The sequence below is a fragment of the Geotrypetes seraphini genome, chromosome 6 (genome assembly GCF_902459505.1).
Source record: "Geotrypetes seraphini chromosome 6, aGeoSer1.1, whole genome shotgun sequence".
Lineage (NCBI taxonomy): Eukaryota > Metazoa > Chordata > Amphibia > Gymnophiona > Dermophiidae > Geotrypetes > Geotrypetes seraphini.
In genome coordinates, this window is record NC_047089.1 from 69,838,720 (window position 1) to 69,855,758 (window position 17,039).

At 42.8% G+C, this 17,039-nt stretch overlaps 1 protein-coding gene across 3 annotated transcripts in view; it reads right to left on the reverse strand.

Annotated features, from left to right (window-relative positions):
* Positions 1–17,039, reverse strand: part of NAA16 (N-alpha-acetyltransferase 16, NatA auxiliary subunit) — a 310,852-nt gene that overhangs the window by 240,891 nt on the left and 52,922 nt on the right. For all 3 annotated transcript variants that reach the window (XM_033947900.1, XM_033947902.1, XM_033947901.1), the window contains exon 4: positions 10,850–11,007. In XM_033947900.1, the coding sequence (XP_033803791.1) occupies positions 10,850–11,007 (158 nt within the window). The remainder of the gene's footprint in view (positions 1–10,849; positions 11,008–17,039) is intronic.

Here is a 17,039-nt window from a genome sequence, read left to right on the forward strand (position 1 = left end):
AAATTCAAAGTGCATTTGAGTATCCAGATAATGCAAGAACTTTGGCAACAAAGAAATTCAAAATAAGTGATGAATTGAAAATTATAATTGAGGACTTTAGAGGACATCATAGCATTTTGATAGATGCGACGTCCGAATTTGTCCATAGTTTTCCCTTCTCTTCCATGAGGAACGGTGGCATAAACCTTGGAAGGATGGGACCTCTTTAAGGAGGACTCGACAAGGAAGGATTGATGAGATAACTGAGTATTGTCAAATCCTTTGTGATGCACAGTTTTATACCTAGAGTCCAATTTGCCTGGAACAGCTGGTATGGAAAAAGGTGTTTCCATGCATCGACCAAAAGTCCGATTCAAAAGCTTATGAAGTGAGAGCTCAAGGGACTCTGCCGGAGGTTGAGGAAGATGCATGACTTCTAGATACTCCTTAGAGTACTTTGAGCCAGTATCCAATTGAAAATTCAAGTCCACAGCCATCTGACGAAGGAAAGACGAGAAAGATAGCTGATCTGCCAATGCTTTGCCTCGAGAAGGACTCTAGGATGTTGAAGCAGCCTGAGTCGAAGATGAAGCTTCGGCATCAAAGGAACCTGGTGACTTGGACGAGGCAATGGAAACCGGAATATCCTCGAGGTCCGGCATCAGAGACTTCGAACTAGGCGTCGGTGGTCTGGTCGAGGTTGGAGGCTTAGAGGAAGATGGTCTGTTTTGAGAAGAAGAACTATGCCAGGAAGGATGCCTCGAGGAAGGCCTCGAACGTCGATGAGAACTGTGTCTGGAACCAGAACTCGAGGATCGAGGAGACTTCGCCTCGGAGACGAGAGCAGGCGATGCCATCAGATGAATAGGGCTAGAGGCTGTAGATCAAAACTCCAGAGGCTTGGTGGAGGAACCTCGATGCACTCCCAAAGACTCTGCTCCTTGTATAGAGTGTGAGGATTTCCGTCGAGGAACTCGCAAAGAATCTGCTCCTTGCTTTAAGTGCTTGGATGCCAGACCAGACACTCGCAGAGACTCTGCTCCCTGCAAAGAGTGTGTAAGTTCAGACTGGGATAAAGGAAGTGGCTCGACCTCGCGGGAGTCTGCTGAATGCCCAGGCTGGATAAGAGGAAGCAGTTTGGGTCCCATGTTAGTAAGGACCTGAATAAACTGCTTCTCTAACATGGTCTGGAAAGAAGCCAGCAAGGATGGATCCGCGTCTGAAACCGGACCACCTGCTTTGGCTGGAGGTTCCTTTGAGGTAGTGCGAGTGTGCTTCAACCTGGGAGTCTTAGACACTTTAATCACCACCGGTGGAACTGATGCTGAGCTATCTGACCTGAGGAAACGGGGGAAGATACAGCAGATGACGTCGAAACAAGAGCCGCTGCAAACGACGAAGGTCTGATGAGGCTCGAGGTGGAAGCAGTAGGTGCAGAAGGGGCCTCGGTAGGAGTCGAGGCCGAAGACGCCTTCGAAGTCGAGGGATCAGTTGACTCCATCTCGAAGAGCTAGTCCACCAAAATACGACGTTTGAAAGCACGAGGCTGAAGCGTTTGGCAAGGCAGGCACGACCTAGGATGATGTTTCGGCCCAAGACACTTGAGGCAGCGTCTGTGAGGGTCCGTAAGAGTGATCGCACGCTGACACTTACTATACCTCTTGAAGCCCGTGGCAGGCCGGGACATAGAAGGAAAAATGGCCGCTGCAAAATCGAAGCCCTCGGGCTGCGGCCGAGCGGCCTGTCCCGGAAAACAAATTGAAGACGAAAAAAATTTTTTTTTAACTAAAAATAAAAGAAATAAACTAAAAACAGCGATTCGTGAGGAAAAACACACAAACCATGGTTGAGAGAAGGCACAAAGGAACAAATTAAACGCAGAGAGTCAAAGACGGACTTCTCGGCTACGCGGAAAACTGAGAAGACGCGCCCTGTGCTGGGTGGGAAGGCACTCGCGCATGCGCAGTGCGGGCGACTCAAAACTTCGAGTTTCTTCAAGCAAGTCTGCTTGTGAGGCATCCGCATCCAGGCTCCGTCCATGACGTCACCCATATGTGAGAATACCTGCCTGCTTGTCCTGGAATAATAAATTACTTTTAAGAATTCACATGGAGCAAATCTAGGTATAACAGGCAGGGAAATAACCACTTTTGACTCAAGCTTACATAAAAGCCAGCACACCACACAGAGTCCACAGCTCCCAGTCAATCAGCAGCAACACTTTGAGTCACTGATGCCAGCATCAGAGGCATGGCTTGTTCAAGTTTCAAGTTTAATGGAGATTTGATTAATCGCTTATGGTAATCATAATTCTAAGTGATGTACATAATAATAAAATTACAAAATATGGGGAATACAATGAGTAACAAAAAAACAAAACAACCAAAAACCAGGTCTAACAACTATTGACAAACTTAACAAAACTAAGAACATAAGGGAAGAGAGGGATAAGAACTACAAATTATTTGAAAGTTAAAGAGACATATAAGGGAGATACATAAGGAAAGGGAAGTTAAAAATTACTTAAATAAACTTAGAGAGAAAAAGTAAAATTGGTTGGAAGACTAAATGGCTAATTTTCAAAGGTGTCTTTAAAAAGAAAGCTCTTTAGTTTACTTTTGAATTTTTCTAAGTTGTGTTCTTCCCTCAAGTGAATAGGATGCACAGTTCTTGCGTGAGAAAAGTACTGAGGTCAAGAGCTCAAAGTGCTGTGGATTACTTCTGCGCTTTTCTGAATGGAAGCGGTGGATTCCAGATGTTTTCAGATGGCTGGGCTTAGGGATCCCCGCCAGCTAAGGTATTTTTAGGTTTGATAGGGGATTGGGAGCGAAGAGGAAATCAGTGCCCATCCAGATCACCTGTTGCCTGCCTGAAAAAACATCCTGACTATGCTATTCAAGATATGTCATATATATATACAATCTTTTATGTGCATATTAATTAGACATAGTATGAAAACTTAAACATCTAACAGTCCAAATGCTGAAAGGAAAGCTTCTAGTATAGCTCAAAAAAACCTAGAAGGCTTTCCTAAGCATTCTATTTATAGATGCCATACAGACCTACTCATCACAACTCAAAATTGATAGAAATGTTTGCTACTGTAAATGCCTTATCTCATATGCAAGTGATAAATATGTCTTTTTAGACCCAGTCCAGTTAAGTTTTCTAAATGATAAACCAGTTCAAATGGTATTCTAGACTTTTGGGGGTTTATTTTTCAACTAGGGAGGATAATTGAAGAAATGTATAGCTATAGAAGCCACATTCTGCCTAATTTGGTGTTTTCCTCATATAAAATTTATGTTGCTAAGAAAAGGTTCTGGCAGCCAGATAATGTGGACTAGACCGCTGAATGATTCTATTTTTCTTTCTGTAGATTTTTCTGCTCATGGTTGTTAATTAGATATTCCTGAGTTTTGTTATATAATTTGTAACAAATGAATGAATAAAGAAATAAAGAAATGTTTGCTACTGGTTAGAAAGGAATTCTACAAGTCAATAAGTTTTAGCTATCTGTTAAAAGAAAACAATTATATTTCTGAGGGCTTTAATTGGTAAAATTTTAGTAAGCCTACAAAACACACACTAGATTTCACATATCCGTTATATAAAATATGTAAAGTTTGAACAGAATATAAGCCAATATATATCCACATAAGTGAAAAAAACAAGCAGGACTAAAACGGAACCAGAACAGGGAGTTAAATCTCACCTAAAGTTTCAGTTGTTTTTATTTTATAGAACAGCTGAAAAAAGGATATAAATTTTATTAAGTGTTTTTCTCATTTCTTTCAACTCCCACAACTGAAGTACTGTATTGCTTTGAAAACACTGTGCAAACAAACTGCTTCCCCCATTACAGCTTCTGCTTCTAACCAGATGAAAACATGACCCAAAGTGAGACTTTTTCTACATGCAGGATTACAAGTTGAATCTCTTATGGAAAAAGTGGATGACAGAGAAGAGGTGATGAGGCTGCGAAGCATAGATGAAATGTTACTTAAGGGACCAAAAATTTTCAGCAAAGGAAAATTAAAAAGCTATGCTGAAAACAGCTGGACACAGATCACCAGACTCAGTCAAATCAATACCATAGAAACATAGAAGATGACGGCAGAAAAGGGCTACAGCCCATCAAGTCTGCCCACTCTGCTTACCCACCCCCTGTCTATGCCCTAATGACTCAATTTTCTTATCTTGACCCTCGTAGGGATCCCACATGGGTATCCCATTTATTCTTAAAGTCTGGCACGCTGTCTGCCTCGATCACCTGCACTGGAAGCTTGTTCCAATGATCAACCACTCTCTCTGTGAAGAAATACTTTCTGGTGTCGCCATGAAATTTTCCGCCCCTGAGTTTGAGCGGGTGCCCTCTTGTGGCCGAGGGTCCCTTGAGAAAGAAAATATCATCTTCCACTTCAACACGTCCCGTGAGGTACTTAAATGTTTCGATCATGTCTCCCCTCTCCCTACCTTCCTCAAGAGTGTAGAGCTGCAATTTGTTCAGTCTCTCTTCATACGAGAGACCCTTGAGCCCCGAGATCATCCTGGTGGCCGTCCGCTGAACCGATTCAATTCTGCACTCATCTTTACTGTAATGTGGCCTCCAGAATTGCACACAGTACTCCAGATGAGGTCTCACCATGGCCCTGTAAAACGGCATTATGACTTCAGGCTTTCGGCTGACGAAACTTCTATTGATACAACCCAATATCTGCCTTGCCTTAGATGAAGCCTTCTCCACTTAATCTTCTCTCAAACTGAAGAACTAGTATGCATTGCAGCTCTAAAGTGAAGGGAGCGAGAACATCCTAGGAAGAGGGAAAGAGAAAGGAAATGGGAATTGTATACCACATTTTGTGGTTACACACAGGATGAGCCAAAGAAAACGAAGCACCTCCCTCATAAACCTGGTCACATCAGGATGAGAGGTAAGCAAACTAGCGCCTTTGCGCATTCGATAACACAAAAAGCCTGCAACCTGAACTTTCAGGGAGGCTACTACCAGACCTTTATCTAAAAACTTCCTGAAGGAAAGCCAGGACTACCAAAATGGGAGCCTTCTCAGGTTCCACCTGATCCCTAGCACACCATTGATGGAAAACCTTTCAGGCTTTGGCAAAAGAAGCCATAGTGGAGGGTTTCTTCGAGCTCAAAACAGTCGAAATAACTACCTCCGAATAACCGCGCTTCAGCAAGGCTGAGTGCTCAAGAGCCATGCCGTAAGACCAAAGCACCGTCGGTTCTCCATGGGCACCAGACCCTGACTGAGAAGATATCGATGAAGAGGAAGCAGGAGCTTCTCATCCCATTGAAGACATACAAGATCCACATACCATGGGCGACGAGGCCAATCCGGAGCCACTAGAATCACCAGGACGAATGAGTAGGAAGTCTGGATGAGTTCAGAGCACTATTCTGTCATGATAGAATCTTTTGTAGGGAGGATCCGACACAAGTGCTTGCAGATGTGAGGGCTATAAGGAAAACAACTTTCCAAATAAGAAATCTGAGAGAGAAAGTTGTGAGTGACTCAAAAGGAGACTTCATAAGAGTACATAGACCACATTAAGATCCCAGGCAAGAGGTAGAGACTTGTGATAAAGTCCTTTCGTAAACCTGGCTACTAAAGGATGAACAGATAAGAGGACATTAATAGTACTTAGACATATTTGAACAGAGTTGGTTTTTAGACCAGAGTCAGAAAGGAGAAGGTAGTCCAGGATGAATGGAAATGGACATTTGACTGGTTCAAGAGAATGCACTGCACATCAGGAAGAAAATCTCGTCTATTTGAAGTAGTAATACCGCTGAGAGACTGCAACCAAAAAGCAAAAAGTATTTACTTGCTGAGTGAAATAAACCACAATATTAGTGCTAATGATCAAGAGTTGGAATGAAGGAGAGATCCATCGCTCTGCATGAGTTGTACTTTACACGATTCCTTGGACAAGAGCTTTAGGAGGAGTGGGAACCAAAGCTGATGTGGCCAATGAGGTATTATGAGTTTTCCCGATGACAGGCATCAGAGGAAATGTGTAGAGGAATCTCTCCTCCCAAAGAATGAGAAAGGCATCTGACTTCAGGAGATTGGGAGTATAGAGTCTGAAGCAGAGCAGCAGAAGTTTGTTGTTATGGGGAGAAGTGAGAAAATCTATGTTCAGTGTCCCGCAGCTGGAGAAAATCTTATGTAAGATGGTTATGCTGAGACACCATTTATGGGGTTGAAAAAGTCTGCTCAATTTGTCTGCTAGCACATTCTGCTTCCCCATTAGATAAACTGCTCTGAGAAGTATGCCATGAATGGTCACCAAAGTCCAAATCTGGATTGCTTCCATGAAAGGAGGTGAGACCCCACGCTAGCCTGAAACATTCTCTCTGACGTCAGAATCAACATCGGGGGAAGGCTTGTGGGACGTCCCTGTTGCTGCTGCTGGGGTGGGGGTAAGAATGGAGCATGTCGGGTGGCAGGGTCGGCTTCGGGGGTGGGACAGGGAGGAATCAGCAGCAGTGGCTTCAGCAGGGGGGGCAGGCAGGGAGAAGAAGAAAAAGTTGAGGGGAATGGAGTATGTCAGGTGGCAGGGTCGGCTTCTGGGGTGGGGCGGAGAAGCAGGGAGAAATCGGCAGCAATGGCTTCAGTGAGTGGGGGGCAGGCAGTGAGAGAGGATGAAAAATTTGAACTCATGGAGGGATAGAGAGAGATGTTGGTTGGGGAATGGAATGAGGTCTGGAGGAGAGGAAGCATGCAGGAGGCAGAAAGAAAAAGAAATATTGGATGCACAGTCAAAAAAAGTGCAACCAGAGGCTCATGAAATCACCAGAAAAAAGGTAGGAAAAATGATTTTATTTTCAATTTAGTGATTAAAATGTCAGTTTTGAGAATTTATATCTGCTGTCTATTTTGCACTATATTTCTCTATTTTTCTATAGTTGTAACTGAGGTGACATTGCATATTTTAAAGTCATCTGCCTTGACCTCTTTGAAAACCCACCGAATATCTAATATAATAAAACTCTAAGCTGCGCATGCGCACTCCCTCTGCGTGCGCCGGTTTTCCATGAGCTGTAGGGACCCGCAGGTAGGAGTGCGCATGTTTTTCGGTCTGGCCTGCTCCCTGCTGCTCCTTGCCGTATTGTATTTTTTAGTTTAAAGATGCAGCGGTAGCTCCTCTCATGATCCCCGCCTGCGTCGGACTTCCGACGCAGGTGGGGATCATAAGAGGAGCCGCCGTCGCGTCTTTCAACTAAAAAAATACAATAAGCCAAGGCGAGCAGGGAGCAGGCCAGACCGAAGCTCCGACTTGAACTGCCAGTTGGCCGGCTCCCTTGCCACAGTTATTTTTTCAGTTTAAAGGTGCCGCCGCGGCTCCTGTCACCAGCCGCACCTGCTTCAGAGAAGACTTCTAATGCAGGCAGGGATCGTTAGAGGAGCCGCGGCGGCACCTTTAAACTGAAAAATAACTCCGACAAGGGAGTTGGCCAGATTACCATGGCAGCCACTCCCCCTCTCTCTTGGGCTACTTGGGCTACTGGGAGCAGGTGAGTGAAGCCCGGTACTTCCGGGTAGCTAAGGGGCGGAGCGCGGCACATGCCCAGAGTCCGGGTGGAGAAGCCGGTGCTGTAGCCGCTCGTGCACATTAATGTTGGTTAACGCGCCCCAGGAAAGGCCTGAAAGTGACGAGGAGGAGCCACCCCCAACACAAAGATGCCAGCAGAAATGGAACAGGGCTGAATTTTCAAGGTCTGCTTGACTTGAAGCATTTATTTCTTGATAGCAATGTTCTCAGCTTTTTTGAAGTTCAAAAATGTAACTATTGCAGACTGCTTGGGGGGGGGGGGAAGGAAGGGAGGCCTACTGCTGGACAGGGGGAGCAGGAAAAGGTGCTGATGGACAGGGGGGAAAAAAGGAAGGGAGACCTACTCCTGGACAGGGGGAGCAGGAAGTGGTGCTGATGGACAGGGGGGAGATAAAACAAAGGGAGAAGGGCTGCTGCTGGATAAGGGGAGCAATGAAGGGGTGGTGGTGGACACAGGGGAGGTAAAAGGAAGGGAGAATGGACAGGGGGAGCATACAAGGGGTGGTGGTGGACAGCCAAAAGAAAGACAGAAAGACAGACAGAAATACAGAAAGCGGCTAAGGAGACAGAGAGAGAGAGACAGACACACATATATTCTAGCACCCGTTAATGTAATGGGCTATTCAGTGAGGGTCTGGGCAGGGAGAGCAACAGAAAGAAAAAAAGATAGAAAGAAAGAAAGAAAGATAGACAGCGGGAGGGAGAAAGAAAGATAGAAAGAAATAAAGAAAGATAGACAGGGCAGGTTGAGAGACAGAAAGAAAAAAGATAGACGGGGCAGGGAGAGAGACAGAAAGAAAGGAAGAAAGAGACAGAGGGGCAGGAGAAAGACAGAAGACATCTATTCTAGCACCCGTTAATGTAACGGGCTTAAACACTAGTAAATAATAATTATCATTTTTACTATGTACAGTGTGCTTTGTGGGGGTTTTTTAAATTGTGGTTACCATTATATATTAATAAGATTATATTGTGTATATATGAAAAATGGATGAAAGAAATTGCATTACAATTAGTACTATTATTATGGGGTCTGAGTTTGGGCAGGTTTGGGGCGGAGCTTGGGCGGGAGTACTCGGTTGGTATTTGTTAGGCTTAGGGAGTACTTGGCTTGAAAAGGTTGAGAAACACTGTTTTAAAGTACTCTCCTACAGGTCACCCTGGTTAGCTTTGTGGTGTTTAATATATGATTCTCATCTTAAGCATTTAACCTGTTTCTCAAATACAGCATCCTTCAGATTTTTTATACTGAATGATATACTGTATGCTACATTTGAAGATGAGCATATGTAGAATCCCCTTATGCTGAATGTTTTTCCCATAAGACTGATTGAGGGGTCCTGTGATATATGTGTTGACAGTTTGCTTTTACTAAATTTTGCTTCAGATTAGGTGACTGTCAGAAGCACAGTACCAGTGGAGCTAGGAATCTTATCAGTAATTCATCCTCCTGGAATAGTGGTTGTAGATATTTTGTCTTCTCAGTTTTTCCAGCTCCTGATTTCACATCACTACAAGGAGCACTCTTCTCTGTGGTTTTCTTTTCTTTATACTGCAATAGGTTTTCCCTCAGTTTTTTTCAAAAGAGGCAATCTTCTAGGAAATTTTTTGGTTGTAGTCCTTTTGTTTGAAGGATTCAGTCAAGAGTTTGAGGCAACACAAGACCAGAATATTGCATCAGTGGGTTTATAGTGACAACACTAAATGCAAACTATCCACAAACTAAGTAGTACAGACTGATATGTGATGTCAAACAATGCAGGAAAAAGACCTCAAACACAACCAGACACTTAACTCTTTACGAGGGCTCTCAATTGTATCATTGATCTAAAAACCTCATTGCAATTATATCATTTTTCACTTTTTATTTGTATTTCTTTCAAACCTTTCATCCCCTTTAACACTCAAGTTATCTGTTGTGAAAATTGAATTACTGAAACACTTACTTTGCACCCAACAGTTGCCCACCCAGTTTACTACTATGGTTTCCTCAGAGATTGTGCTTCATAATTTCCAAATTGATGACAGAGGCAAATCAAGAAATCCTTTTGTCAAAACTATCTTGGCTGCCTTTGTAATTAGAATGATGAAATATTTTGATACCCACCAGAAGATCTGAATTTCCTATCATAAAGGACTGACTGAATGCTTCTGTGTTTCACTTATATAATCAGACATTTGCCAACATCTATTCATTTCTAATTAATCAGAACATGTATGTATTAAGGGTCCCTTTTACAAAGCCGCAGTAGCAATGTTGCGTGGTAAATGCACCAAAGCCCATTCAATTCCTATGGGCTTCAGAGCATTTACTGCAGCAGCTTCACTACCGTGGCTTTGAAAAACCAATAAAAAGTAATTAACTTATTTTCCTTGTTTTATTTAGATGAATACATTATGTCAGGTTTAGACTTCAGAAAAAGAAAATATTAGAAAACAGCTAATGTTTATTTTGCTTCTCAAAACACAAATATATCCCCATACAAAAATAACATTGAACATGAATAGGAAGTACTGGCAGCCCTACCTTTTTATTTGAATCTACTGCCATCTATCTATAAATCAGCAGCTTTCAAGTTTCAAGTTTAATAATTCTCTTGATTAATCGCTTAATCATACTTCAAAGCGATGAACAATTTAAAATACATTCAATGGAAAACAATACAGTACAAACTTTAAATAATAACATTGGGTTAAAGACTAACACATCATTTTCTTAACACAAGGTAAAAAAGGGATTGTGAAATACAATTCAATATAGAAAAGCAATACAAAGGAAAGGTACAAGAGGGAGACAAGTGAAAGCATAATTTAATACAATAAAATCACTGGCCTAAGGATTATTAAATTAAGAACCAAAGGCATCTTTAAAAAGAAATGTTTTTAGATTACTTTTGAATTTTCCTAGATCCTGCTCCTTTCGTAAATAAATTGGGAGGGAGTTCCAAGTTTGTGGGGCGGTTACCGAAAAAATAAACTGCCGTCTAGTATTGATAATCTTAAGCAAAGGAATAGTTAATAAATTTTGTTCATTGGATCTTAAAGCTCTGTTTGGATGATATGGAATTAATAATTTATATATAAATGCTGGAGATTTATTGAGAAGAGTTTTAAAGGTAAGTAGACAAAGTTTATATGTTATCCGATGAATAACTGGAAGCCAATGCGCATTTTTTAGAAGAGGTGTAACATGATCACATTTTCTAGATTTGGTTAGTCAACACACTGTGGGGCACAAATCACAGGTAAAGTGTACACAGAGTACACTGTAAAATTAAAAATGCACTTACCCTATATCCTTCCAGATCTCTCATTTGAATCTGCAAGAGTGAGAGATCTCTGAGAATTTGTAGATTGTCTTTATCTAGTTTAAGTGCATTCCGGTAACATTTGATGGCTTCATCATACTTTTTATCAGAGCGCTGCAAAAGGCCATAAACATGCCAGCCTGATAAAGATTAAGGAAAGTAACAGAATATGTGCCTTACTTAATCAAAACAAATTAAACATTTTCACTGACTGGATGTCACCATCAAAACCTACTAGCTAAAGGATTAACTTCAATCTTCAAGTTCTGGCTTTTGCTTTACATTTTCTATTTGAGTTCTTGTTGACTGACCCCTGATGCAGGAGTTGTACACTGAAACACAGTCCGTGTTGAATCAATAAAGATGGTCTCTGTTCATTGAAGCCCTTTGTGCTATTTGTATTGGATTGCTTTTGGTATGCTTTGTACCTCTGTGTTGCTTGTACTTTAAATCTTTAGACACTGTCCATACCACGCGTGTGTCAGTGCCTTAACACCTGATGTCAGTGTAGGATCATCAGTTCAGTAACAAAGCTAAGAAGCCAACTAGGAGAGGTGGGCTGGTTGTGAGAATATATGCCTGTTGTCCTCACAGAAAGTAAAGTTGCTCACCTGTAACAGGTATTCTCTGTAGACAGCAGGGGAATGCAGCCACACTTATTGAACTCCGCTGACAAAGCCTAAGTGCTGGTGCCCTCCCCTAGCTAAGTAAGCTTTATACTTACTGGACATGTGCGGGAATCAGTACTCCCACCGCCCCTCTCCTTGGAATGCCAGTTTTGTCCCTAGCAATAAGGACTGAAAAAAAGAGGGGATGGCGGGCAGGCAAGTGTGGCTGCATTCCCCTGCTGTCTACCAAGAACATCTGTTACAGATGAGCAAATTTGCTTTCTCTGGAGACAAGCAGGGGATATGCAGGCACATTTGTTGGTGAGTCCCAAGCTTGAAAAAAGTAGTTGGGTGGTGGAGAACCATTTATACTGCAAAAAGGTTTCTTAAAACTGATTGAACAAATCAAACATCCTGTGAAAAACTCTGGTCCAAACAATAATGCTTGGTAAAAGTGTATACAGAGGACCATGTTGCTGCTTTGCAAATGCCCAGAATAGGAATAGATCTTAAGCTTGCTATGGAGGTAGCTGTAGCCCGAATGGTGCAAAATACAGCGGTCAGGTTGATTTTCAGGTTAAATAAATTCGATCATGTAACATCTTTTTAATGTAAATTGTTTTTTATTAAAGAAGGTCAAACATACAAAATATTAAAAGATAAAGGCGAGATAAAGGACCAGAAAGTCAGTAAACAAGGTACGAAAAAGTTACAGAGCTTATCACCTGCAGTCTGGTTGACATGTGTACTGGAAACAATTGGTTGACGGAGCACATCAGAGGCAAAAAAGGCAATGAGTACAACAAAGAATGTGCACCAAAGGCCATACAGCAAATATATCCCAAGCCCCAGAAACCCCCCCCCCCCATCTCCCAACCCAACACCCACTTCCCCCAACAACAAGAACAGAGAAAGAGAAGATTAAAAAACAAAAAAAACCATCCAGCACATCCAAGGTGGGAGGACAGAACAGGCACACAGGCACTAAGCAGAAGCATAACATTCAGGATCCTGGACTCTGATGAGCCCCAAAGAATCAGAAAATGAACCTCCCGCGGAAGAAAGGGAAAAAGGAATAAAAAGTAAGAGGAGAAAGAAAGAAAGAAAAAAAAAAGGGGTGGGGGAGGTGGAGAAAAGCCCATGTAACATCTTTTTATCGAGTGCTGCACTGGCTGCCAATGGAGGCGCATGTGAAGTTTAAGTTTGGCTGTTTTTGTTTTAAGGTTTTGTTCGGTTTAGCTCCTAAATATATTACTGAGTTCTTCTTTTTTGCAACCAATAAACATAAGAGAAGCTCACATTTGTATTTTGTCTTCCCGCCTTTTAGAGGATGCAAACTTTAAAAAAACATCATCAACATCTTTTCTCATATCAGGCAGCAACATGGGGCAAGGATTTAGAACAACTGGTTCTGCTTACTGATATTTACGGGGAATTTAGAAAACATATAAAAACTTATCTGTTCTCAAAATATTTAGGTAGCTGATTTGTAAGAATTTTATTATGTTTTCAGATTTTTTAGGGTATTAGTTATTGGTTTATAACATATTAGTTTATTTTACTTTATTGTATTCTTTTTAATTATTGTAAACAGCATATAACTTTACGGCTTTGCGGTATATAAGTTGTTATGATGACTATTATTATTATTTATGAGCTCCAATTTGTCCAAGTGTTCGAGTATCTGCCTTTGTATAGCAAAAAATTATGCACTGTACTATCCAAGAACAGAGAGTTCTTTTTGATACTGGTTTTCCCTGTGTAGTTGGATTATAGGAAATGAAAAGCTGGTTGGATTGTCATAAGGAAGCAGTTGCTCCGATATAAAAAAAACATTACTCATCTGCAGTCCAATGTATGGAGATGTTGCTCTGCTGAAGAAGAATGCGGAGGAGGGAAAAACGTTGGTAAGGTTATAGTTTGGTTGAGATGAAAATCTGTTGCAACCTTCGGAAGAAATTTTGGATGAGTTCTGAGCTGAACTTTAGTAGGGAAAAATTGAAGATATGGATAATATATAACTAATGCTTGTAGCTTACTGACTCTTCTGGCGGAAGCTAGAGCCTTGAGAAAAACTGTTTTCCCAAGTAAGAAAAGAAAGTGAAGCAGATCCCAATGGTTCAAATGGGTCGTGTATCAAGACATCCAACACCAAATTCGGGTCCCACTGTGGAGGTGGATCACAAATAGGAGGTTTAGGATTATGAAGACCTTGGAGAAATCTAGAGGATATGAAAGAGGCTTACCATCTACAGGAGGAGGATAGTGCGGAATCCACGAACAGTTCAAGCCCCTCGTGGGTCACAGCACACAGAATACACGATTGCGAATCCGCAAGCCACCCCCTGCACTTAAGGCATGAATCTATGCCATCCTGTCCTGAGGTGGCCATCTGCGAAGTTTGGAGCAAAAACAAAGCTTCTAAGTCCAAAAAAACATAGTTTTAAAAACTTTAAAAGAAAACCCAAGATGGCCAACGCAGGTTCTGATTTTGCATTAAAAATGCCTGGGGAAAACGCAGGAAATCACAAAAAAACCTAGCAATTTTAGGATTTTACAGGTGGGGGGACCAGGGCTTGCAGGGAAACCACCCAAAACCCCGATTTCAGCACCCCCCAAAATCAGCAAACTCTGTGACTCACAGACACTAGAGAGCTGTGCTGAAATTAAAGTCTATGGCAGCCTGCAATACACAGTACAAGTAAGGAGATCAGAACCTTAGGAGCGGATTAAACCGGATTTTTCAGGTCTTCTGTCCATCTCACCTTCCCTGTCACCACAGATCACGACCACCAGGACCCCTCAGGGAAATTAGGGAAAACACACGGTCCGGTTCCGATCCCGGCGTACCTCCAGAGAACCGCAGCAGCCTGCGCTCTACCCCAATGCGGACAAACCAGGGGAAAGATGGCTCCTGATCTTGGAGACCCGATCCAGAGCACTCTCAAGAAGCAGACAAAATTTAAAATGTCTGTGATCTCCCGCCGAAGGATCTCTCGCACAGAGTTGATCTGCAGCACATGGACAAACTCGCATAATAAATTAAAAGAAGACTAGGAATTGAAAACAAATCACGAGCAGAAGAGACTGATTTCAACCACGCAGAGAAGCTGCAGGTACAAAACTGAGCATGACAGGAAACTCCCGGGCACGTAGCCCAAACGGGAGGGTTCAAGTTTTAGTAGCCCTGCAGCAGAAGCTACCAGACATACAAGATCCCTTGAGTTCAGCCTCCAGAGGGATTGAACAAGAAAGCACAGTTACTTACCGTAACAGGTGTTATCCAGGGACAGCAGGCAGCTATTCTCACATATGGGTGACGTCATCGATGGAGCCCGGATGCGGACGCCTCACAAGCAGACTTGCTTGAAGAAACTTGAAGCTTCGAGTCGCCCGCACCGCACATGCACGAGTGCCTTTCCGCCCAGCGTAGGGTGCGTCTCCTCAGTTCAGATAGCTAGCAGAGAAGCCAACCAGGGGAGGTGGGTGGGTTGTGAGAATAGCTGCCTGCTGTCCCTGTTACGGTAAGTAACTGTGCTTTATCCCAGGACAAGCAGGCAGGTATTTTCACATATGAGTGACCTCCAAGCTAACCAGAATGGGATGGTGGGAGTGTTGGCAATTTAGGAGAATAAATTTTGTAATACTGTTTATCCAAACTGTCCATCCCGTCTGGAGAAAGTATCCAGACAATAGTGAGAAGTGAAGGTATGAACCGAGGACCAAGTAGCAGCCTTACAAATTTCCTCAATAGGTGTAGATCTGAGGAAAGCTACTAAAGCTGCCATTGCTCTGACTTTATGGGCTGTGACTTTACTGTGAAGGGGTAATCCAGCCTGGGCATAGCAGAATGAAATTCTAGCCGCCATCCAGTTGGAGATGGTACACTTAGAAATAGGATGTCCCAACTTATTTGGATCGAAGGAAACAAAAAGTTGAGGAATAGTTCTGTGTGGTTTGGTGCGTTCCAAGTAGAAGGCCAAAGTACGTTTATAGTCCAGAGTATGAAGAGCTGATTCTCCAGGATGAGAATGAGGCTTTGGAAAAAACATTGGAAGAACGATGGATTGGTTTAGATGAAATTCCGAGAACACTTTAGGGAGGAATTTAGGATGAGTACGAAGAACCACTTTGTCATGATGGAACACCGTGAATGGTGGGTCAGCAAGTAAAGCTTGCAGCTCACTGACTCGACGAGCAGAAGTGAGGGCAATGAGAAACACCACTTTCCAAGTGAGATACTTCAGATGAGCCTTATCAATTGGTTCAAATGGAGGCTTCATGAGTTGAGTAAGGACAACATTGAGGTCCTAAACCACAGGAGACGGTTTGAGAGGAGGTTTGACATTGAAAAGTCCTTTCATGAATCTGGAAACCACCGGATGAGCAGAGAGGGGTTTCCCTTCAATAGGCTGATGGAAAGCCGCAATTGCACTGAGATGGACTCGGATAGATGTAGACTTTAGGCCAGAATTGGATATGTGCAAAAGATAGTCCAAAACAGAAGATTAGGAGGAATGCTGATGCTTCTTATGATGAGAAAAACACCATGTAGAAAATCTAGTCCATTTTTAGTGATAGCATTGCCTAGTTGTGAACTTTCTAGAAGCCTCTAAAACGTCTCTTACAGATTGAGAAAACTAAAGAGGGGTTATGTTGAGAGGTACCAAGCTGTCAGGTGTAGAGGCTGCAGGATGGGATGACCCTTGACTCTGTGTAAGCAGAGAAGAAAAAACTGGTAGAAGGTATGGCTCCCTGCTGCTGAGTTGAAGTAGAAGGAAGTACCAAGGTTGTCTCGGCCACAGAGGAGCGATTAGAATCATGGTGGCATGATCGTTCTTCAACTTGACCAGAGTCTTGAGAATGAGAGAGAATAGAGGGAATTCGTAGAGGAAAAGATTCGTCCATTCCAGAATAAAAGCATCTGTCTCGAGGCGATGAGGAGAGTATATCCTGGAGCAGAACTGAGACAGTTTGTAATTGTGGGGAGCCGCAAAGAGGTCTATCTGAGGCGTTCCCCACTGTGAAAAAATGTGATGAAGAGGCGAAGAATGGAGTGTCCATTCGTGAGGTTGCAGTAGACGACTCAAGTTGTCCGCCAAGCAATTCTTTGCCCCTTGAATGTAGACAGCTTTGAGGAAGGTGTTGTGGCGGATTGCCCAGTCCCAAACCTCCAGAGCTTCTTGACAAAGGGAAGCAGACCCTGTCCCTCCCTGTTTGCTGACATAATACATGCCGACTTGGTTGTCCGTTCGAATGAGGACTACTTTGTCATGAAGCAGATGTTGAAAAGCATGGAGAGCTTTGAGGATCGCTCTGTGTTCCAACTGATTGATATGACACTGACGATCCGTACTGGTCCAGAGGCCTTGAGTACGGAGACCATCAAGATGAGCGCCCAAGCATAGGTCGAAGAGTCTGTCGTGAGGACCTTCTGATGAGGGGGCGTTTGAAAAAGCAAACCTCTGGAAAGATTGGAAGAGAGCATCCACCAACGGAGAGACTGCTTCAAAGAAGGAGTGACTGTGATGTGTCGAGAAAGAGGATCGCAAACCTGCGTCCAT